The 25,813-nt window shown below is 41.0% G+C and overlaps 1 protein-coding gene across 3 annotated transcripts in view; it reads left to right on the top strand.

Moving 5' to 3' along the window:
• Positions 1-25,813, top strand: part of A1CF (APOBEC1 complementation factor) — a 79,379-nt gene that overhangs the window by 6,970 nt on the left and 46,596 nt on the right. For 2 of the 3 annotated variants that reach the window (XM_044239521.1, XM_044239519.1), the window contains exon 2: positions 17,397-17,540. In XM_044239521.1, coding sequence (XP_044095456.1) covers positions 17,442-17,540 — 99 coding nt within the window. In that variant the 5' untranslated portion in view covers positions 17,397-17,441. Of the gene's footprint in view, positions 1-501; positions 591-17,396; positions 17,541-25,813 lie in introns of those variants that run through there. The other variant, XM_044239520.1, reaches the window with a different exon arrangement.

Raw genomic sequence — 25,813 nt, 5'->3', positions numbered from 1 at the left:
GAAAATTATGGGGGCAGAGGCTAAGCAGAGCATCAGGACAGAGGAGAAAAGGGCTAGGGATTAGTGTCTATTTCAAGGGGAGCTGCTGGATGGAAGGGAAGGAAGGCGATCCCTTGGGTTTACTGCGTTAATCTGTCCGCTGGGACTGACTGATGGACTCCGTGCTTGTATTCAGCATCATTCGAGACGCTGTGTTGGATACAAAGATGTATTGCACTTTTGTTCCTCACTTCAAGGGGCCCAGGAAGGGTTCCCCAGGTTTCCTATCTCAGTCGTAGGGTATTTATTCTCTCCCTTCTCCGAAGTCTCTTACTTTGCTGGAGAAGGAATACTATTTTCTGTGCTATACTGAGGGTTCCTGAAAGACAAGAAAGTTATCCTATTTCTTTTTCAGTGTGCAGACCTACCACCTTGCTCTACACAGAACAGATTCACACTATTGTTTGCTGAATAACAGAGCCATCTAACTACGGAGAGCAGGACAGGAGGTAGAAGAGGCCAAGGAAAACAGCATTGAGTGCCCGGTACCCCACTCTGGGCTGTGTACTTGTCCTATCCTTTTGGATCACTATGGCAACACCATGAGACAGGTATCCTGATCCCCAATGTTGAAAAGAAGAAGCTGGGATCTGGTGAAAACAACTTCAGCCAAGTTTACAAAGTTCTTAAGGGTAGAGCCCCCACATTAGAACCTGAGTCAGTCTAAATCCATGATCCCATGGTGTGTCTACTGGGCCATGATCCCCACTTGGGAATCAAGGAATGAACAACAAAAGGGAAAATACTGTGTGCTTTATTATTATGTGGTAAAACTAGAAAATTAGGAGGGAACCAAGTGTGGAGTAGTCCGAGAGGCTATATGAAATTCCCATTCAGTGCAACAAATATGTATTAACTGTGTCTACTAAGTTCCAGGCTCAGTGGAAGGGCTGGAGATAAAAAGATGAGTGTCCGTCCTTGGCGAGGGCATGGTCCTCCCTCTCTTCATTTCCCCACCTGTCCCTACACTAACCTTTCTGCCTCCAACACATTCTCAGCAACGCTCATGGAGTTTCCTTCCTAAAGTGCACAGGGGCCTGTTAGAGTTCTTCTGTGCTGACTTCGTAATAAAGCAAGAACACTCTGTCCTGCCGGGATGGACATCATTCTTGCCTGCCTCCCCAGTCTCACCTGTTGTCACTCCCCCTCCCGATCCCCTCTGTTCCACTCACGTTCAGCATTCCCAACCATACTCAACTCCTCCGTTGTCCACGCTGTTTTCGCTTCTGCCTCTGTCCTCTAGGGCCCCCATCTTTCTTCTTCTCTGGACTCCTAGGCTTCTGGACCAGTCTGAGTAGAGGAAAGTTATCCCCTGGAAATTAATACAAAGTTGGGTCCTTTTGATAGGTGATGACATTGGTTGCCAGCGCTGCAGAATACGGGGCCATGGGAAGTCTTCGAATAGGAAAGTAACATAATAAAATGGTCGAGAAAATTAACGAGTGTTGTTAACACAGAGGATGTTAGAGTTAGAAAAAAGGTCAGAGACCAAGGTAAGACAACAACCCAGGTATAAAATGATAGTTGCATACATGGTAATTAATGGCCGTGGGAATTCAAAAGAAGGGCAAGTATCAGAACTCAGGGGCTGACTAGACATAATGAGAAAGAACGTATAAGGACAGTTTATGCCAAGGTGTGAAAATTAGCATATAATCAGAACTTCTGTAATCTGGTTTCAAGGATTTGAGCCCAGGCATTCGGGGTCTGGAAAGGGAACATAAAGCTGTTTTTCATTGCGCATGTCACATTCCCTTAGGGCTATTGCACTATAGAGCTCCAGAGAGTTGGACTTCTGTAAGCTCCACTCAAGGATCAAAAATATTTTATTCATCAGTAGTTGGCTGTCTTAGTGAGAATTGAGTGTTTGGCCTAATTTTTCCAAATTGGTCTGAGGAAACCAGATGCAGAAATTAAGCTCAAAAGGACAATCTCAACTAGAAAAAAAGAGACATAATAACATGAATCCAAGAATGAATGAAATACAGCACTGACAGTTCATCAGGCCCCTGCAATCTGTCACACAAATAATTGGTCCCAGGCCTATGGAACAAACATCTGCTTATAAGCTGAGACACATCTACATGGCACACTGGGATTACCACTTTCCCAATTTGTAAGTCAACTTAGAAATTAAACATATATGCAAAGACTTTCTACTCCTCTTAGGATACACCATTCTAGAATTTCTAACCTTTGCCAATCCTCTTTCCCAGGGATCCTCAAGAGAGCGGGGCACAGTGGAGAGAGTGGGGTAGAAACAGAACTGGTATTCCAATCAGTGCCTATACAAAAATGGTTTTGTTGTTGTCATTGTTCTAGCACCTGTAAGATACCAGTACTGGCAACTAGCATCTCTAAGATACATCTATCTGTCTATATCTATCTGTTCATCTAAAGGGATTTATTTTAAGTGGTTGGCTTACATGTTTAAGGAGGTTGATAAGCCTCAAACCCTGAAGTTGGCAAGCCAGAGACCCAGGTCAGATGACGTATATTTCCAGCCTGAAAGCCAGCAGGCACGAGACACAAGAACCAGTATTTCAGCCCCAGTGAGTCCAGAAAAGATGGATGTCCCCGGGGGGGCAGAGTTCTCTCTCACTCAACTTGTTTTTGTTCTATTCTTGTCTTCAATTGATTGGATCATTCTATATTTAAAGTTAATCTCATCCAGAAAGATGTTTACAGACACACCCAGAACAATATTTAGCCAAACATCAGGCACCCCGTGGCCCCGTCTAGTTGAGACATAAAATTAGCCATCATAGTAGATAGAACCTTAATGGAATAGAGTTCATATGTTGTCTGGTTGTAAAGCTCTGTGTTTCTTCCCCAATACCCACTTCCACTCCGCCCTCCAACACATGCCATTTCCACCTGCTGTTCAAGTTTTCCCAAATCATTTTTGGATTTAAAAAAAAAAAAGTGTTCATCTGTCAATCTTCAGTGTTACCAACAAAAGATCGCATGTGAGGGTCTTTCAGAGTTTCTGATAGTCCTGTTCAAGTTGACTCGAGGCTGAAGCATTTGAGGACTTCACAGGGCCAGAACAAGTTACAAAGGGAAGGGGTGTATGGAGAAGTCTCCTGTGTGATATTGTGCTAACAACACTGGCCACCAGGCCAGTATAGACACCCACGTGTCTATACGCATTCATGTCCTCACACACAGGCTTGGGAGTTCAGAAATATATATATAATCCTATAACTATGCACCCCCCAGAGGAAGCAGCTTGAATTTGTCTCATTCCGGGAGACTGTGGAGAGCAGCATGGAAACTAGGCAGGGGGAATATAAACAACTTACTGGTTGGTCCTCATGGAAACAGAGTTGCAAACAGATCACTTGAGCCAGAATCTAGTAAGAATGAGATTTTTTTTTTTTTTGAATTTCTAAACACTACCATTAAGGAAAACATGTCTTTATTAGGAATGATGAAAACATAAACAATTATTAGAGAAAATATGGAATCATCCACTCATTTATCCTATCATGTAGTGTCTACCTTTCTTTTATAGGCTTTTTCCTCTCTTTAATACAATGTTCTTTACATGATATCTATCCCGTCTCTTTGGCAGGTGGGATAAATTCAATTACTGTCTATCGCTTTGTTTTGACCTTTAACACGTATAGACTCGAGCTTCATTCAGCAGTTCCCAACTCAGCTGCCAATTATGGTGACTTTGAAGGCTTACAAAGTAACCATTTCCAGGCCCCCCTCCCAGACCAGGAGAATCTGGTCCCCTCTGGGGTGAGGAGGATCCTGCCCCAGTGCAGATGATTATAATGTAAAGCCAAGCAGGGAGTCTGTTCTTTCTCCATAGCTCCCGCTCTCTGATCTGCTGTCAGCCCTGTTGACTAAAGCTATTCTTAGATGATTTCTTTTTAGTGCCAGTTTGGAATATGCTGAATAGTGGTACAATATTTTAAGGATAGGGCCCTGTAGCAAGTGATGGCAAGTCACGATTAAGGAAAGCATGCAAACTGGACACATCCTCAAGAAGATTACAGTGAAGTTGTTTTTTAGATTATAAGGGGAGCCTGGGTGGCTCCGTCTGTTAGGCATCTGCCTTCAGATGTGGTCACAATCTCTGGGTCCTGGGGGTTCGAGCCCTACATCAGGCTCTCCGATCAGTAGGGTGTCTGCTTGTCCCTCTGCCCCTCCCACCCACACACTCCCACTCGTGCTCAGGCATGCTCGCTCTCTCTCTAATAAATAAATGAAATCTTTTTAAAAATTGAGGAAGGGGAGATTTAACAAAATGCATGTGACTTGCTAAAATCCAGAACTGCTTGCGATGAAATCTGAAAGTTCTGTTTTGACAAAACACGTGTAGGCTAATGCTCTCTCTCCTGCATTTCCTTGTGCAATTTACAGTTTCAAGCTGAATCCCAGGGATTTAATGCCTTCTTGTTGATATTTAAAGGGCATTTTAAGCAAATAAGTGTGAAATGTCTTTTGAAATGGATCAAATGTTCCTACTCTATTCGATCTACTTCAAAATATGCTAAGAAGCAGGAGGTGTTCCCATTGGACCACAAGCTGTGCAGTTTTAAATACACTTTTTAAATGAAAATACATGGTTCTATTTGAAATTAACTTTTCCATCAAACAAAACAAAATGGTGGTCTAGGTGTCAGGACTGTTTTGCAAGACTCTCCCGAGAGTCTGGGGACTGTTTTCTTTTCAAATAAAATTGTATCTAATTCCTGGTTTTGAATTTGTACTTAAAAAAAAATTAAAAAGATGAAAAAAATTTGAAGAACACACCTTCTTACTCCTTGCATGTTTACAATGCTGAGATTTAGTCCGGGGGGCAGGGGAGGTGTGTGTGTGTGTGTATAGATACATATGTATATACATATCTGCACAGACAAGGACACACACAAAAACTGCAATACAGTCATTTGTCTCTTGTACCTCTGCTCATTCCATTTCTCTGATAATGTTAAGTCAGTAGTGTCCCAATGGAATTTTGTCTGGTATAGTTTTATTTCTCCATAGATATTTTTGCAGCAGTGCAATTTCCCTAGTGTCTTAGGTTTTACTATTTTAAGTTACTCTATTTAGGACTTCAAATGACTCCAAATAAGATGGCATATAGATTTAAGTGTCAACAAACAGTCCTCAAAGTATCAGCTGGCCCAAAGCATCTTTGCCAAAATAACTGTTTCTTGTCAAAATTACACCCATCAGCATTGCTTCATTACAGCTCTTAACACCTTTGTCTTAAAAGCAGGCGATATCTTCCAGGAGGAATCGGCCACTTTGTTAGTCAGGGCTGTCACCAAGGGAGGAGAAAGAACAAAGTCAAGGATTAAAGAGAGTAAGAGATGGGAAAAGGAAAAGAGGAACTATATGGACATTTGAAGGTGGATGCAGAGGGACAGGGAGGAGACCCGCCCCCACAACTGTAATGTTTGGTGCCTACTGGAAGTACCTGTGTCTGTTAGCCATCAGTGCCCCACATCAGATGTTTGGCCCATAGCTGGCTCCCTCCTCTCTGGCTGTCTACGATTCAGAAGAGCTAAAGGTCAAGGGGAAGAAGGAACCAACACTTCAAATGTACGAATACAAATTAACATGGATTCCAAGTCACATCCTACCAAGTGACACGTCACCTGGTCATCTCTGAATGATGCTCCCCATTCTGCCAGGGAGCACGAAGGCTGAGGTTTCAGGGGGGTATGACCACGTGCATAGCAGAGAGCTGGCAATGACCAGGTATCCACTTTGGACCATGTGCAAAGTGAGTCAGACACTGAATGTGTCCAGGTGAACCATCACACGGTCTACCCACAGCACTACTCAGATGGTCATAGCTCATTTTCTTTCTAGCAAAGAGGCCAAGTTACCGTGGTGCATTAGATGACCGAAACCATCTGTCCCTATGGAAGAAGATACAAACTCATAGTATCCATGCTTCACCAGTTTCCTCCTGTCATGGGGTTGTCCATAGGAACTCTTTAGGAAAAGCTAGATAGATACTATAATCTCCCTACTTCTTCTGTGTCATTCACCTATTTCCAAATATAGTAATGAGGAGCAAAGACTCTGACCCCAGAGTACCTGGATTCTAATTACGGGTCTCCTTCCAGTTCCCTGGGTGACCTTGGACAGACATACTAACCAACCTCCCTAACTTGATTTATTGTCTGCATCATAGGAATGATAATACCTACCCCCACTGATTTTTATGAGGGTTAAATGAATTAGGTTTGAAGTTTCTGGAATATAGCATATAATAAGTGTTCAGGAAAGTTAGCTCTGTTATTATTTGAAATCTTTTCAAATTTTGCTATGTGAGAGGCAAAGCCAAGGTATCTTGGTTTTTTTGTTTTAACTTACCTTTTCTGAGTTGATGACTACATTTAAATAAGTTTACAAACTCTTTTTGTTTCTTTTTTTCCTGTGAATTGACTGCCTGTGTCCTTTGCTTATTTGTCCAGTGATGGGGGCAAATCATTATTCAGTCAATTTTTATTCTGGATCTAATAGTATTCATTGTATATTACAGATACTTATTATTGGTCTATTACATAAAAACAGCAATCATTTTTTTCCTGTTGGTGGTTTCCTTTCAAATTTGTTGTACAGAAGTTTATAATTTTTTAAAAGCTTTATTTATCTGAAAGAGAATGCATGTGATGGGGAGGCGGGAAGAGGGAGAGAGGGAAAATCCCGAGCAGACTCCCTGCTGAGCACGGAGCCTGAGGTCTGGCCCCATAGATGCTCTGTCCCACGACCCCGAGATCATGACCTGAGCTGAAACTAAGGGTCAGACGCTCGGCTGACTGCGTCCCCCAGGTACCCCAAATCTGTTAGTCTTTTCATTTGTGGTGGTTACTATGCCTGGTTAGGAAGCTCTTCTGCATCACAGGATTATAAAAATGTTCCCCCATCTTTCCTTCCAGTAGTTACACTGTGTTTTTGAAGACTTTTCCATCAATCCACTTAGAATTTCAGTATGTGCTCTGATAGGGTGGGCCAACTTTTTTCTTAAAGTGTCTATGATCTATCCTTTGAAATAACACCTATTGGCAAATTCCAACATAAACAAAACTATAGGTCTAGGCTTCTTTGTTTCTTTCCATTTATCTATTTGTCCATTCCTATGCCTGTTTTAATTTTACCTTTGAATTAGATGGGTTCCCAAGAATACTATAATTCAGTACACGTTGTAGCATTTCCTGAATGTTTTTCCTGCCAGGTAAACTTTAGACTCATTTTGTCAAAAAAAAAATTTTTTTTTATTGATGTTTAAATTGGTTTGCATTAGATTAATCATATGGGAGGAACAGACCCTTTTTTTTAAAATTTTATTTATTTATTTGACAGACAGAGATCACAAGTAGGCAGAGAGGCAGGCAGAGAGAGGAAGCAGGCTCCCTGCCGAGCAGAGAGCCCGATGCAAGGCTCGATCCCAGGACCTTGAGATCGTGACCTGAGCTGAAGGCAGAGGCTTTAACCTACTGAGCCACCCAGGCACCCCAAACAGATCCTTTTTAATAATAACACTTAACATATATTCAGGCCTTAGATCCTTCAATATAATTTTATTGTTTTCTTCGTAAAGAATTTAAGTACTTCGCCTTATGTCTATTCTTACGAGTTTTGTTTCTATTGTTCAGATCTTCTCATTTCATCTGCTATTTCTGCTTCAATGATGAACTTGTTTTGACTGTTCTTGTGGTGTTCCTTTATTCTAATTGTTCTGCACAAGAAGCCCCAGTAGCCTAATGGATAAGACATTGGCCTCCTAAGTGTTCTGCACAGTTGATTTACTGGTCTTTAATGAGAATGATCTTGGGCGTGACTCAGTGGGTTAAGCCTCTGCCTTCGGCTCAGGTCATGATCTCAGGGTCCTAGGAACAAGCCCGGTATTGGGCTTTCTGCTCAGTAGGGAGCCTGCTTCCCTTCCTCTCTCTCTCTGCCTGTCTCTCTGCCTACTTTGTGATCTCTGTCAAATAAATAAATAAAATCTTAAAAAAATAAGAATGAATGATCTCAGTGTTTCAGTTCTAAGTATGTTTTCTGTGTGTTTCTGATGCTCTTCATCAAATTAAAGATGTTTTATTCTATTACTAACTTAACAAGTTTTTTTTCCCTAAACCAATAGTGGGTGTTGAATTTTATTAAGTGCCAGTTTTAATTTAATGGGATGATCATGTTTTTTCTTCCTTGTCACTGAAATGAATTAATAGAATCCCTAAAGTTGCACAGTATTAGTATTTTGGTGATAAATGCAATGTGTTTATTGTATATTAGTATTTTAATACCTTGCTGTATGTGGTTCATATCTAGACTTACATATGATATTAGGGTTCACAGTTTTCTATTTTGTGATCTGTTTGTCTGGCTTTATATCAGAGATATGAAATTGACAGATTTAGTATAAGTTCTCCTTTATTTTCTATGCTTCAAAAGCTTTATATAATGAAAGAATTATTTGTTTCTTAAATGATTTGGAAAAACTGCCCAATAAAACCATCTGGACCTTGCATTATTTAGGAAGAAGACAATGAGTTCTTTCATTACAGTGTGTGATTTTTAGCTCATTCAAATTATTATTTCACCCTTGAGTTTTCTAGGTAACTGATGACTGCATCCATATTTTTCAATGTATTAATAGAAATCTTAAGAGTCAAGAGTCTCTTATCTGTGGTTACAACCATTTTTCCCACTTTTCTTTATAAAAATATTTTGTGTAGTGTAAAAAAAATAGAGAAGATAAAGAATAAAGCAAAATAAATGCATGATTTTATAGGCGAGAGAGAACTTCTGAACCCATTTGGACTATTTTCTTCCTGCCCGTTTTCCTAGTATTTATGTATCACCTGTTTTTAAAACGGGTTTCTCCATCTTACTTTGTCCAGGTGCCCAGAGGTGCTGATTCACAAACCTTTCAATCAGCCCTTATATTTACCAAGTCTGTGGATTTTTCTATCTTACTGATTCACTTTTGATTCCTTTTGATTTCATTATGTCTATTGTGTTTTGCCCCTGGCCTCTTTAGCCAGATGCTTGGAGTAATTTTCAGCATTTTTCTCTAATTAATGATCAACAGGTTCCCCAGAATAGAACCATGACCACATCTCAGTCTTTGATGATTTGTTCTCATTGGCAATTCATTTATTAGGAAGATTTAACTTACTTTTTAAATTATTAGAGTGAGAGCTATATATTATAGAAAGCTAAAAATGGTCAAAGGAGAGTGGCAAACTGATCTGTTTACCTAGTCAGCCTTTTATAATCCCTTACAAATATGAAAGTTAAAACAAATGAAATCAGACTATGCTTGCTGTTTTTAGCCTGCCCTTTAACTATTTTATTCACAAATATCTGTCTGAACTGTATGTTCTACTAGAACAGCATTATTAGATGCATTGTACCACTACTTATTCAAATATTTCTTAATCATTGATTTTAGGTAGTATCTAATTTTCATTACAGCTCTAAGGTGCTCTGGGGCTCCTGGGTCATTAAGCATTTGCCTTTGGCTCAGGTCATGATCCCAGGGTCCTGGTTTCGAGCCTTGCATCTGGCTCCCTGCTCAGTGGGAAGCCTGCTTCTCCCTCTCCCGCTTCCCCTGCTTGTGTTCCCTCTCTTGCTGTTTCTCTCTGTGTCAAATAAATAAATAAAATCTTAAAAAAAAAAAAACTCTAACGTGCTTGCTCTGTCTCTGTCTCTCTCTCTCTCTCTCTCTCACACACACACACACACACACACACACTGAAGACCTTAAGGATGTTTTCCTACTGAGAAGTGACAACAAACACAAAAAACCACCCGATCAAGTACTAAAGCAACATGAAAGACATAACACATTCCAAACAGCATTTCTGTGTCCCCTGGACAATTTGTAGGAAGGATAGCCTTGCAGAAGAACGCAGATGATGCTAAGATGAGTCAACCAAAGCAACAGACAAGGAACAAGGAGGAAATATTTACTGAGTATCATCCAAATGCCGGGCAGTTTATTAAATTCTCTCCTATCCATTATCTGATTGATTGATTGATTGATTAGGTTCTCTCCCATTCAATATCTGATTTATCTATGCTAAAAAATAGAAAGATAAAAACAAAAAACCAAAACAAAAAACCTTCAAGTTAGGTATCAGTGCTCCTGTTCTTAGAATAAGAAGCAGAGCCTCAGAGAACTTAAAATCGTGGTGGTGGGATGGAAATTTCAATGCAAGCTTATCTTTCTCTGAAGATGTACAATCTACTATAGACAGAGGATATTTTCTGTAATTGTAAGTTAGTATATCTACTAAGAACAACTTCAATTTCTCTTTATTTTAAGCCTTGACAAGGCACAAACTCACCAGGCCCGAAATTAAGGTATGATTGATTACTACTGCCTTAATAAGACAGAAAGGATTCTGGTTACTTTAATTTTTTGGCTGACAATATATTGATTTTTAAAAAGAAGTTGCCACATATTGGGACTAGGTGGGGTGTTTTTAGGCCACATTTTGGAATTTTATGTATGCATATTCTCTAATTTTGCTGTGGTTCACGATACATGGCCAACTACAGAGCTATCATGTGAATTCACCTCCAAAATAAACTTAAGACCGATTGTAAACATTTCCAGAGAGAACATTAGAGCTAGTTTCTATTTCTTTATCAAATAATGCACGAGAGTATTTACTTAGCATCAGTAGGCAAACACATAAACTTTGGTCATGAATCCTTCACAGACCATGTTGATATAATTGGAGCTCCTTCTGTGTAAAATTCCCAGGACATACTAAATGCTTGGAACTCCTTATAAAACCAGTTATACAACTTGCATGCTGGTAAGAGTTATCATGCAACGTCAGTGCACCAACACTGGGGAAGCCTGGATTGGGTCTGGAGAGGTCCCACTGGCCCATGAAGCCGTCACTGACCTTGCTGGCACCAACCCTAGTGTCTCCCACCTGGTTACAAAGGAACGTCTCTCTTCTGCTTACCAAGTCAGAAAGAGTCTTACCCCCAACTCCGTGGCCTCAGTCCTCCTCTTTAGAAAAGTCCATAAAATACATACAGAAACTCTAGCAGTAACAAAATGACTCTATTTCCAGACTAAACCATCTAGCACGGTGCCCGGCACATTGGAGATATTTCTTTAATACTCATGGCAGAGGGAGAAGCAGGCTCCCCGCTGAGCACGGAGCCTAATACGGGACTTGATCCCTGGATCCCAGGATCGTGACTTGAGCTGAAGGCAGGTGCTTAACCGACTAAGCCACACAGGTGCCCCCATTGCAGTTTTAAACCAAGAAAGCTAATAACTTGAACCTCTGTCTTCCGTCCCTCTTGTCCTCTCCTTCACACCATCACACCTGCCTTTGCTTTTCCAAGCTTTTCTTTCTGTGCAGGTTCAGCGGGCCTGCCCTTCTCACCTTTGTCTGTCTTGCCTGATTTACTATTTTACCTGTTTTCCCACTTTCTCTGTTGCCACGGGCACCAACTGCTATCCCGCTAGGGCACTCATTTTCCGACACTGCCTAACTTCGGGCAAATCTAGGTAAAAAAATATCACTAACAATCCCCTCGTAGTTTCCCTTCCACAACGTGCAAGCCAATTTATATGTACAACTTTTCCGTATGCTTTTCTTCTTTATAGCATAGGGTAATAAAGCAAGGGCAGCTTCTACTATCCCCCTCGCAGCTGTGGAGACAGAAATGCTGGCACTTGCTTCCCTACCTACTTCTCTCTCTTGCCTCCTTATCTTTGTCTCCCTATCACTTTCTCTGAGCCAGGACCCACTGGTACCTGAGGCCACCAGGGTCAAGGGTCAGGAACAGCAACTCTGACCTTGCCCAACAGTGAATTCTGGAAATATCTACTGAAAAGTCTCGACCGAGGTGAGATGTTCATTCCAATCCACCTGTGACTTTCAGGAAGGCAGAAATATTGAACCCTCAATAACTTCTAGACCCTTCACTTCTGGATCAAGTAGCCTCCAATGTTGCAAATAGAAAACCAGAAAGGCACCTAAAAGAAGAAAAGTAAATTCAAATGTCAATTCTCCTTTTCAGTCACTTTGCACACTCGATTTTACTCTTCTTTTTCTCTCTCCCAAAGACAAGAACGCACATATAAACACAGTGAAAACACCTGACATCCATCTTGCACAAAAGGTAGACTCACTACTCTAGGACAGAACTTTCTAGAAGTGATTGGAACAAGAAGAAGAATAAACAGTAGGAGATTAGATGCAGATTCAATTGACTTCAAAACAAGTGTAAGTTACTGTCATTTATAAAATGCCAGTCCAAGGTCTTTCATTTGTTCTCCAAGTTATTTACTGAGCACTTAGCATAATGCCAGGCTAAGCATTCTGGGCAAAGAAAGAGGAGTACAGCACAGTCCCCACACTGAGAGAGGTCACAGTGTAGCAAGAAAGACAGCCATGCAAGTAGATAAGTACAGTATCATATACAATGGTACAAGGATGTACAGACTCAGTTGAATGTATCAAGGCTTTGGCTCCAACATGATGCTGAGAGGGTATCGAAGGAAGGCTCCCAGGGCAGACCTTTCCATCCAGTCTGGAAGGATAACATGGCCAGTGTAGCGAAGGTTGGATGTGGGACATTCCAAGCAGAGAGCCAAAAATGCAAGGCAGCATGGGAGCCCCCAGTGGCAGGGAAGGGAATGAGATGACTAGAAGCGAATCTAGTCCTGGAGGGACGATGTATGGTGCTAAACATGTGAGATTTTATCTTCCCAGAAAGTGATTTTGAAATTTTACCCCTTGGAATTAGAGATTAATTATAATAAGAATTAAAACACTATAATATAGGTAACCCTCACCGGGCAGTTATTAAATGCCAGGAACCACTTTAAGTATTTTTAATCTACTCATAGTTCGTCCTTAAAACAACCCTGTGAAGTAGGAATTGTTGTTATCCTCACACTTCATATGTAAGGAAATGGAGACTCTGAGTCTCCACCAGAATGACTGGAGGCAGAGGAGCAGGGGAGGGGACCATCTCTAGACAGCAGGCTGGCTTCGGAGTGTCCATTTGAACCAAGCGTCCCTTTGCTACAAAAACACACACAGGACCAGGACACACCAATGGCCAAGGAGCGAGAGTTGGCAGAGCCAAGCGAGTCCTTCAGATCTCTGGATTAGGAGTCCCTCCCTCACCCTGTTCCAGACTGAATGCAAGGAGGAAGGAGAAGGGACGGGACCTGGGTAGGGTCCTGCCTCATCCAACGGTAAGGGGGGAGGCTTTCTCCCAAGTTGCTTTGCTGCCCCCGCTCTGTGCCTTCTTCTCTCCTCCAGCTGGAGTTACTGGTGGTAACAGCAAGTTACTAAAAGATATCAACGAAGTCCCGCACCCAAGAGCTGGAGCGACCCAGAGATCTGTCCTTGGACCTACTCTCTACCTTTTACTCATAGATGATCTCACCTGATTCCACAGCTTCAATGTCACCTCTAAGCCGATAGCTTCCCAACTAGTATCTCCTGCCTGGAACTCTCCCAGGAAATTCCAGCTCCTGGAACCAACTGTCGGCTCACCCTCTCTGGGCTCATCTCAAAATCAGCAAAGCCGACAGCAGAGCTCCTGGTCCTCCCCAAATCTGCTCTTCCCCATCTGAGCTAATAGGTCTATTCTTCTAGCTGCACAGACTAGAAAACTGGATGTCATCCCCGACTCCTTATTTTTTCCCTCATTTCCAGATGCATCCCATGCATCTGGAAAGTAGATCCAAGATATCCACTCTTCACCACTCCTGGTCCACCACTGCTCCCTCTTGCCCAGAAGGTGCACTGGTTTCTGACTGGTCTCCCCACTTAGCTCCGTGAGCTTTCTGCTGACCAGAGTGAGGTCAAAGCTGAGCAGGGCCCTGCCTCCAACGCAACATGTAAGGGCACAAAAAAACTCAGGAATCAAGACAAGGGGTGTTTTCACACAGTATTTTTTTCAAATCAGAATTCATGCCAAAAATACCCTAATGAACAAAATAGCCAATTCTTGCACGAAAACAGAACCAGAGTGTCAGCATCACTCCCCTCCGTCCCAGCCCTTCTCGACTCTCTTCAGTGGTAGACAGATCCTGCTAAGCATCTCGTTGATCCCCTGGCTTCCCATCTCAGAGCAAAAACCAAAGTCCTCACCTTGACCTGCAAGATCCTTTATGGCCTGGGCTGCCATTATTTCTCTGCTAATTCCTGCTTCTGACCTCGTTCACTCAGCTCCGTGCCCTCCACACAGGCTGGCTCCATCAAGGAACTCCCACCTCAGGGCCCTCAGGCTGGCAGGCTCTCTGCCCAGAATGGTCTCCCCCAGACACGTGCCTCACCTCTCCGGGCCTCCTCCCAAATCCACCCCCCCCCCGCCCCAGGATCACACCATCTAACATTTCACTCCCTCCTCTCACACACATACTTCATATTCCTTTTCTCTTCATTTTTTTTCTCCGCAGGAACTATCTTTAGCACCTGCACATCTTACTTGTTTACAGTCTCTCTCACCTACTAGAAAACTCTGTGAGATTTTGGGGAGAGGGGTTTGTTTTGTTCTCTGCTATTTTCCTAGTATCTCAAAAAATTCCTCAGTGACAGTAGGTACTCAGCAAATATTTTAATGAATAAGTGATACTTATTGAGAAGTATGTTCGAATACTTACTACTTATGAGTGCTCTCCTTTGGTGCCAATGTTCCTAACGCCGACTTTGTATTGGTTTTGAATCCTACTGCCTCCATAAATTACATTGAGAACAACTCTTTCAAAAGGCAGTGGTCTTGGATCTGAACAATTTTGGGATATTAGAAAAAGTATTGCACAATCCTTCTTCTAAATGGACCAAATTTAACAGAAGTTTGACTTGCTTAAAAAAAAAATATTTATCTAGGATCCAAGTTCATCCCTCAGATCAATGTTGGGAAAGGGCATTGTTTTTGAGAACTAACCATAGAAGATGAGGTGTTTCTTGTAGCAAATTCTGAATTTTATTTCTACTCCCTGACTTCTGATGACTTGACACTATGTCAAGATGTTGTTGAGAGTTTTCTCAGCAATGTCAGAGTGAGTTTCTGTGATCAAAAGACCTTTCTGATGTGAAAGGCTCTTCAGGTCCCTGTACTAATCATTAACCAAAACTAAAGGTAGGTCTTGCATAAAACTTGTTTCACCATGAACTGTTATGTTTTGATGGAAAAGATGAAGCTCAGCAAAGAGTAAAACTACAAGTTGACCAAAAAAACAAGAGACTTTGCCTCCAAACATCTGGGAGACACTTGATGACCAAAATGACGAAGCTCACCAGATCCCAGTTCACAGGTGGCCTCCCTGCTTCTGCAGATTAAATCCACAAAGGGGCACCGGGTAGGGGGCGGGGGAGGGTCGTGTTGAGAGTGTCCTGATGAAAAGACAATTTTAGCAACATTTGGAGAAAGTGCAAGAGTTATGTTTTGTCCTAAAGGCTCGTTTTCTTCGGAAATCCTCCAAATGCCTTTTGTAGTTTTACTTTTTTAAGAGGGTTTATATGGTCTCATAGAGATTTCTAGAACTGTAGTCAGCAGCCAGTTAGCCTTATAATCTGAACACAGGTTTCCTTTCGCCTCCCTACCCTGTAGCATCCCTAGGAAGATGGTTTACACTGTAGAGTTGTCAGGGAAGCTACAAGCCCCCACCTAGATGTTAGAGGTCTATCCAATCACCACTATCTGAAAAATGGTTTCAAATTTGTCTTAGCCAAGATACAAAGTTAGGAAGAAAGAAAGGAAGGAAGGAAGGAAGGAAGAAAACAAGCTTGCTTATTGCCTTTTGCAAAGGACAGCAACAGAAACTGGTACATTAACTTAATAGACATTCCCTAACGCACAATGCCTTAAAACAAGGCAGAGGGCAAAAGGGGCCAGCTGGCACGGACTTAGTACCACTTGAGAGAATGAATGAGTAAGAGTGGAGCTAGCCAGGGCTGGAAGCAGGCAAGAATTACTAGAACAATCAAGGGCAAGAATGGCCATTCTTACATGTGAGGCATGAAATTATTCTGTCCCGGTAACATCTGAGGAGTTGTCCCTCTGAAATCTCATTTTTCTCTTGTCCTCTATATTTTATTGGAAGTATTTACTTTCTAGACAATGCTAGATGCTGCTTGCCTATGCATTTGTTTATTAGTTATTACCTTAATAGAAGACTTTGAATCTTTTACTGACATGATCGCCCCAGCTTCACTTTTCACTTTTTTACACGTTTCCTACACTATTAATGGCCCATTCGTTCTGAATCTTTAAATGACCGCCAGAAGTAGCATAGGAAAGCTCAAGATATAACACAGAAAAGTCTTAAAAGGGCCTATGTTGAAAGGCATTCAATCTGCATGTGATTCAGATCACTGCGAGACACTCTTCTTCAGTCTTGGCTAGCAGAGCACAGTGGGCAGAGCGGAAGCCCAGCACAGAACCTTCCTGAGCCCTGACACTAAATGAGGTCAGTGTAAGCCCCTCTGGGCATGGGAGCCCCCAGCGCCTCCCGCCACCACAGCCTGGACCACTCAGGATGACCACACCCTCGTCCCATGAATCTCTAGGTAGGAACAATTAACCCACTTGCAATGGGGTTCAAATCATGATCCCAAATAAAAGGTACAGAAGAGAAAACACTGAAATTGCATCTCTATATCTACATAAGCATGGAGATGTGTAAACTTGTAGAATTCCTTACATTTTTTTTTTTTTTTGGCAAAGGGCATCCTGTCCTCTCCTGAGTGGTCTAAGTGACAGATGATCCGAGCATCAGTCGGCCCCTTCTAGCACCATTTAAAAAAAATCTACTTTTCTTGTTTTATTAAAACCCATAGGACCCCTTTATTACACAGACTAATTCGCATGATGATTCCTGTAGATGCAACAGAGCACACTCCGTTCTAGAAATTTATCTTTGGTGAATAAGTAGATAAAGGTTTTAGGTACCACACTGAGTAGAGAGAGAAAGCTCAATCTCTCAGGATTTTAATACTATATCCTAGTTGATTTGAGTTAATCACCTTGTTCTCTTCCCACATCTGCAAGGACCGTTTCGCCTATTTTTAATCGACAGGAGCTAATTTGTTTTGGAGCATTTGGTGACATTCCGAAATAATTGAACTGCGATTTACTGATCTGCATTCTAATTGGAGAAGGGGGATAACTCGTTTGTGACTTCCGAATTCCAACTAAAATTGAACGTTTTTTTAAAAAACGCTTTTTTAATGAGACATTTCACCAGCCGTGTTTGTGTGTGGCTGTTCTTTAACGCTAACTTAGTGACTTATTTACAGAGAATGTTTCCTAAAGATGTCCTTTGTGAGAAGGACAAGTTTGGCAACAGTAATTTACTTAATTTATCTTAAATTTGGTTTCAGTGAGCAACCCTAATTAACCTGATTTTTTGCTGATAATCACTCTCAATGGAATCAAATCACAAATCCGGGGACGGATTGAGCGGCACCCAGAAGGAAGCAGCCCTCCGCGCCCTGGTCCAGCGCACAGGATATAGCTTGGTCCAGGTAGGATCTTCTTGTGACCTCTGCTGAGATCCAGCACTGAGTTCTCTGAATGGTGGGAATATTCGTGGTCCTAAGATGCAAAATGTGAATGGTCAGCTGTGTAACTCTTGACGGATATTCGTTCCCGGGGGGATGAAGTTACACCATTTCAGTGTTTGTGGGCAACCCTGCTGATGACTTTCTTTCCACTCTGGCTCTCAGCTTCATCTTAGCTGGTCCTTTGGAAGCAGAATCTGCATTCATAGTCACTGGGACTATCGTAACTTTAAAAGAACACTTGAGTACATGAAAAGCCAATTGGAATTTACTACCCAAGGTATTCTATGAAGAGGAACCATGCTAGTGTTGCAAGAATCAGCAGAGAACAAGCTATCCTGGAACTTACCTAGTTTCCTGAGAGACTCCCTACTTCTAGACTTCTAGGGGCCTCCCAGGAATGACCGTTGGTCACCGGAGCTATTCCATGAAGCTTTCTCAGAACACCTCCCCAGGCAGCTTTAGGATCTGTAATGGTTTCTCTCCATGTCCAGCATTTTTAAAAAGGAAAAAGTTCTACAACTGACTATTCCTAGATGTTGGTTAAGAATTATCTATATAGATTATTGCTGTTTCTATAAAAGCCTCCTTTAGAGAGGTTAGGACACACTGAAAAGAAAGCTAATATTAAGCATATCTTACTTGAAGAAATAATGTTGCCCTTTTTACCATAAGACAAAGTGGAGTCTCACTACTTTTTACACTTGCTACAGTTTTTACACACACTACACTTTTCATTCCCAGCTGTAATCTTTCACCCACATACCTTTTGAACTTAATCAAACCCATGAGCTGTTACAAATACAAGTTTCATTTGGATAACAATAAAACATGCAACATGCTCCTATAATAATCCAAAGGATTATTACATACCCCTTTGTCAGATTATTACAAAGTGTACTGCGTTTAGTTACGTTAGATACCAATAATACTTAATTTTTTTTCTTTTAACCTTCTTTGTATCTGAAACACTTATGCAAAGATGGTGGTAGTAGAAGCATTTAAACCCTTTTGAAAAGCAATTAATATTTATACATAAGGATGTTTGCCTTCTGAAAAATTAATCTGTAATAACCCAAAATATAATGATAGGAATATATATAAACCTGTCTGGCATGGCATTATTTTTAACACCTCAATATCACACACCTAAATGGATAAAAGAAAATCATTAAGCAAACTATGAATATATAATCATTATATTCAATAATCAGAACTTTATGAGAATTAACCACAAAACATGTACATTGTCTGTTCAGTTTTATTCAAAGCGCTAGTTCTTCCTTTTCCCCAGAAGAAATTCAGGGCATGTCTCATGACTTTTCTGGTAACTCTCAGGTAATTTAAAAAAAAAAAAAAATCTTCCACTAAATAGTAATATGTCCATTGCAGTATAATAAAAACTTCAAATTATAGCTATTTCCTTTCCCATGTATGTCAAGGTAGAGGGTGATTTCTATTTTCTTCCTTTATGCTTTCAGAAGCATAATTTCCCATGCCAGTCTGCTAACTATGCGTTCGGACTCAGAGCTGAGACAGAAGGAAGGGATCAAAGCAAAGAGTGGGGGCAGCATGTGCTTGACCCATAGCCAGCCCTGGGCTCTCTGGGTCTCGCAGGCAGGCAAGTAAGATCATCACAGACCTCCTTAATTCCACTATTGGGCATCTCTCCCCTGCTTCACACTCCTCTGGCTGGCCACTTTCCTGGGCCTCTGACCCCTTCTGCAGAGCTCTTTTTGACACTCTAAGCAGAGCTCCTTGGGAGAAGGGAAGATAACCCCTCTCCATGGGGCCTATATGTGGCCAAACTCTAGCCCCCGGAAAGCACTCACACGTTCTCTGACCAACAAAACCTGGAGGTACGGTTTCCACCTCTCATTCTCGCCAACATCAAAGCAGGAGAACCCACCGCTTTCACCATCAGGGATTTCAGGAGTGAGTTAGACCTACCAGCCTAGTATGCTCCCAAAAACAGGGGGTGCATCTCGAGCTCTCTGAGTGGTTTCCTTATTGCCCCTGCCACAGTTCATTGAGATGCACCTCGCAATTCCTCTCACATTGGGGAAATCAGAATCCACAGCTCACCAGCAAGGGTGTCCAAATAGCTCCACAAACCCCTCCCAGACTCCCCCACTGCTTTCCTAAATACAGGGATGGGGAGCGGGGAACAGTGAGGAGGTGTTGCATCAAGAATGTAAACAATTACAGCAGTTTCTTCCTACCTCTTCCACCTGCTTGGTGGTCCAGTAACTTGGTTCCATATCCAAGCCAGAGGCCAAAGAGAGTCCCATCCATCTTAAAATCCTGTTGCAAATTAAATAGCATTCGGTCATGAAGTAACCACTTAAAAAAATTCTGGACAGAAAATTGTAACGTCTTATTACAGCTGTGTGAAAAGTTTACAGGTCCTATATTTTTTAAAGCCTCAAATAGCAAAGGAGATCGTTTTACCAACCAAGTGCAAGGATGTAAGATCATTTGCAATATAGACAGAGGGAGACCAATAGGGCTCTTTTCCTTTTATAATGAGAAGTGAGTTAGGGGAAATCAGAGGAGGAGATGAACCATGAGAGACTGTGGACTCTGAGAGACAAACTGAGGGTTTTGGAGAGGAGGTGGGGAGGGGGTTGGGTGATCCTAGTGGTGGGTATTAAGGAGGCACGGATTGCATGGAGCACTGGGTGTGGTGCATAAACAATGAGTTTTGGAACACTGAAAAAAAAAAAAATAAAATGAAATGAAAAAAAAATGCTTCCCAATCAAATCACCCTAAAAACATATGGCGATCTGCATATTACTTTGAATTTATTTTTTCAATTACATTCAGAAAAGGTCAATAATGGAACCACACATTAATAGCAATGAAATAACAACAGACATTTAGTAGGCACTTCTATTCTAGCTGCTTTGTATAAATTCATTCGCTGGATCCTTACAACAACACTATGATCATCTCCAGCTTCCAGATAAGAAAAACAAGGCACTAGGAGGCTAGGTACCTTGCTCATGATTTATAGGATGTAATTCCACTGCTACTGGCCAGAATTTCTGGCAAGATTTACAGAACTAAGAGAAGTTACAATATTATCTTTCTGATTGCAATTTTAGGCACTAGCATGACAGGGCATGCAAAAACTATTTTGTTGAGCCTAAACTATTTTGTTGAGCCTAAACTTTATAATGGGATTCACTTTCAGTAGTACTATTTATTTGCTAACAAAGTGACTGATTGGGTCAGAAATTCTTCCATAATGGGGGCCCCTGGGTGGCTCAGTGGGTTAAAGCCTCTGCCTTCCTTCAGTTCAGGTCATGATCTCAGGATCCTGGGATGGAGCCCTGCATTGGGCTCTCTGCTCAGCAGGGAGCCTGCTTCCTCCCTGCCTCTCTGCCTGCCTCTCTGCCTACCTGTGATCTCTGTCTGTCAAATAAATAAACAAAATCTTAAAAAAAAAAAAAAAAAAAAGAAAGAAAGAAAAGAAAAGAAATTCTTCCATAATGTAAAACCTAGAATGCTAAAACCTCATTATCTGGACCTAAACCCTCTAGTCAAGGTCTACATACATACAGCACTCGGTTCAATCATTTTGAATGAACTGGAAAATCCCTCCTGATTTTGGCTGCAAAGTATAGGAAGTCACCCAAGACTTTAAATGGGAGACCTGCGGTTTAACTTGTTCCTTGCCACAAGTTGTATAATCTTCAACAAGTCCCTTAAGCACTCTGGGTTGTAATTTTGAATACTGGCTAGGTCCTGCCCCCATTCTACTAGTCATGATGTTGCCATCCTGGGATCTGCCCAGTCCAGTCACTGGTCCACAGCCCAGATTAACTGGCTGGAAAAGGAGAGCAGCACGTTGAAGGTACAGGCTCAGCGCTTTGGTACTTAGGGGAGACCTTTCAGCCTTCTCCATACTTTAGCCTTTGCAAAGAGGGCAACATCAGGTTTCCTTTTTTTAAAAATCTCTGTACAAAAAAATTAAGATAAAGCAACAGCTTAATACAATTCTGGGAGCATAGCCATAAAAAGATCATTTTAAACATGAAGGTATTTGCTAAATTAGGTGTTGGGGAATTTATTTTGTCACATCTTCACAGCCTCTGAAATTGAACATTGAACACTCGCAAAAGGAGAATTCAAAAACCAGAGGGTGACTCATTTGTGCTCTCTTATCACCAGCAGGACAAATAGAGCCATCAAAAATAGAATTTTACAGGTTACTTAATAACGTGAGCCAGTCTTTTATATCACAACTGATGCGACACTTTGTGCCTGTGAGCATTTGAATTATTGTTAAAAAAAAAAAAAAAAAGGAGGAGAGAGAGATCACAATGTATATCTTTGGATATTGATAGCTGGAAATTTCATCAAAGTACCTTGGAGAAAATAAAGGGACGTTAATGCCATATCCTGCATTTAGTGGACATTCAATAAATTTTGATAAAAATTGTGTAACATTGACAAACTAGACCTTCAACTTCACACTTGTGCTAACGCCACACAGAAATATTTTGGAAGGAATTATGCTGCAATGTTGTTGCTTTGTCAACAGTCTTTGTCTCCAGATAATGGAATTATGGGTGGTGATTTTGTTCCCCTACTCTTTCATTCTTAACTGAACTTGCCAGATTTTCTGAAACAAGTATATTTTTGAGAGTGAAAATATACTTGAGAAAAAATCAGATCATGTTGATCCTTTCTTCAAGAACGCTTTAATGTTATGAGTCATGAACTCTGACCTATGATGATCCTTCCATCTGGATTTTTCTCCTTTACGCCAGAAAAATCCATTTTCATAGATGAGCATTGTCCACAAACTTCCCACCCAACATGTGATTAGTTTACATGAATTTTAATTCTAGTAAAACTAAAACTAAAGATATATTTAATAAACATCACCCTAGAGTAGTCCAAATATTTTTAAAAGTAGGATACTTCTTCATGTATTATTTTAAAATAATTGTATTTATCATGTATTTTCCATACTTAAGTATTATTTTTAAATAGTTCAAAAGTATTATTTTTAAATAGTTCAAAATACGTATTAACACTATTGTCCGATTACCCCGATAATCTATTTTCTAAAAATCATTACGACACACACTTTTATGAAGTATGATAGGCCCATTGCTTTCTTAATCCAGTGGTTGTCTTTAGTATGCATAAAGGATTTTTTGTTTTTCTGTTTTACTTCTGTAGTCCATCTCATTGAACACAGTGTGTTAGTAGGAGTTCTTGGAATTATAGAAGTAGAAGATGCAGCATCTGTCCTAAAATGCATATAAAGTAATTGCAATGAAATTGAGTTTATCCAAAATTAAAAATGGTAACATAAGACCCAGTGAGTGGGCAATACAGCTGTGGGTGCCCCCTTTCTGTTTGGAGCCATAAAACAGACCATTCCCTCACCTAAAGAGTGGGGACAAATACTTAGACATAAGGATGTTCATCACAGTGGAATTTATAATGTCAAAAACAGATATATCCTAAACGTTCAATAAAAAAATCACTGGCCACAAAAAATATGGTCACTTTTCTATTTCCCAATTATGTATTCAGGAAGTAGGATTTCAAAGAAAGACATGGAGCGATGTCCAAGCATGAATGTTGACCTAAAAATGAGAATGCAAAGCTGTATACAGCTTCTAAAAAATGTTCTGAGAAATTCTTTACACACAGTACAAATACTGGGAAAATAATAAAATGTAATCTCTGGTTAGAGTTAAGTTTTTCTTGCTTGATGCTCTTTTTTCCCAAACTTTCTATAATGAGTATGGACTATTTTTATGATAAGGGAAAAAAAATTCTCATGAAGTGAAAAAAATGTTCTAGGCAGCACTCAGTCAGCAATCAACAAATTGGGAAATTTTCATGGAGAAAACCTCACTATTAAAGGTGTAGTATAGTTCCCTGGGTTCATTAAGCTGGTCTTTCGAATCTTTGTAGTGTTTGAAATTTGCTTAATACTGTTGTCATCCAACCTTCTCATTTTGCAGTCAGAAAACAAACCCCAGCCTTCCACAATTCAGCAGACACAGGAGCCTGAGGTCAGCCAGCTGAGCTGAGGCTCAACTTTGGCTACCACCTGTTTTTGTCATTTTTTAGATTTTTTAGGTTTCTAGATTTTTCAAGAGTTGTTTTTTAAAAAGCCAAAAATACCAACTACCTGGCCCTTTCCAGAAAAATTTGCTGACTTCAACTCTAATGTTTATTCTAATACTTTGAGAAGCTAATTCACAGGTTTTAAAGAAAAGTCCCCATTGCATAAATGAGTGTTTAAACTCCCTTAATAGGAGCAGGCACACCCTCTTGGTCTTACTACCTCCTGCCTGCTCCCACCTGAGCCTGATTCACTCATCCATTCATTTGTTAACTCCACCAAGAGGGCCAGGGTTCCTGCCTTCATGAAGGTTAAGTTATCCTCAAGGGGAGGCAGAGAATAATCAAGTAAAGAAACCAAAAAAATTACCGATCCTCGTAAGTGCCATGAATATCATAAACTGGGCAGTGTGACAGAGCAGAGCAGGGAACTCTTCAAGCCAGCGGACACTGCAGCTGGAACTTGGAGGGTGAACACAAAAAAAGAACCTTGGAAGGAGCTGGAGACAAGGAGCGTCCGTGGCCATAGCACTTGAACAGCAAAGACGTTAGCGTGCCTTAATTCCCAAGACCCAGTAAGATTGGGCCAGACAAGCCCTTCCCTTTCCCTATTAATCAGCCATGACTGGGTTCCTGGGAACAGGTCCCTCAGCCTACAAACAAAATGCGGCTTCATTCCCACCCCTCAACCTTGGCTTGCTGCGCCCATTCTCTTATGTGGAATTCCAATACAACCATGTATTTTAATTCCCATGTGCTCATCTCCTCAACAAATATGTTCAAGTCTGGAGGCAGAAAGGCTGCTGCTAGATTGGCATATAGGGGATTAGGATACCATCTTTCTCAGGGTGGCCCAAATTAACCCCGTTCCTCTCTCTGGTTTTGTAGAATGTCCTCCACTAATTTTACTTGGGTACTGCTTAAGTTGCACTGTTTTTCTTATGAATAATGCAATGAAAATAAGCCACTTAGGATTCCTGTATTTACAACCAGTTCTGTCTGGTGACGGATGAGCACAGGGAGAAGCAGATGTAAGAACACTGTGGCATGGACATTCTTTTCCAATCGCCACACAAAAATCCTAGGGACAAAAATAGGAATTTGACTTCATGGTAAAAGATAGCTCCCGGGTCCTACTTTTTCTTCCATTGCCTCGTACCACCTGCTCATGTCCCTGCTATCCAAGGACTTAAGTCATTCACCAAGTGTGTTAATACTAATTCTTTAAATAGGTAGACTGTGCAGGAGAACAGGATGGGATCATCCGTAGATGATCACAGACATGTGTTTCCCTAAGCTTATCACCCCAGCCACCCACAGACCAGCTTTAAAAACTCCCAAGAAGCCTTTGCTTTCACTAGCCAGAAATGCCAAAGCACAGAGTGGAAGACTCCAAAGGAAGGAAGAGCTCTGTGAATCTTTTTGTGGAAAACGTATGGCTGTATGCCTGACAGGTGATGGGAACTTCAGGATCCCAAGAAATGGAAATGGAGCCCTAAAACTATATTCATACAGCCATGAATTTCTCCTAAAATAGAGTAATAGAGAATTGATTATATAGGAGATCTTCAACTGAAGGTTGAAAATCTTTGCAAACTAAGCCTGAGCGTGTTTTTCCTTTAACTAGAAGCACGTGGGGTTTTCCATTTAAAACTAGGTGTGAGTTTCATGATTTAAATAGGCAGAAACATGGACAGCTCTTTGGGACTATGGACTTTGCCTGTGGGCAACTTTAGCATTTCTTAAATTGTTACCTGTCTACTACTGATCAAAATAAATAGTATTACCCAAATAAGTATTTTTAACAGGGAACCAAAAATAAATGGTTATCTTCAGAACCCAAAACTTTATCAAGAGATTCAAAGATAGCTATCTAACATAGGCAAGGCCAAGGACAGTGAGATCACAATGCCGTACAGTCATGAATTGCATATGAGGTCAGTAGTTATGACTCTTTTTCACATTGTTTCAGAGGCACAGGGTGGAGAGGAGAGACAATGTTGAATGGCGTGTTGACACAGCATTAAATGACTCTATCTCAGAGTAAGGATTTTTCTACAGCTGACCCCTGAACAATGTGGGAGTTGGGGTACTCTTCCCACACACACACACAGTCAGAACTCTGCCTGTTGACTTTTGA

This window comes from Neovison vison, chromosome 2 (genome assembly GCF_020171115.1).
Source record: "Neovison vison isolate M4711 chromosome 2, ASM_NN_V1, whole genome shotgun sequence".
Taxonomy (NCBI): Eukaryota; Metazoa; Chordata; class Mammalia; order Carnivora; family Mustelidae; genus Neogale; species Neogale vison.
This window is presented reverse-complemented; position numbering and strand designations above follow the sequence as displayed.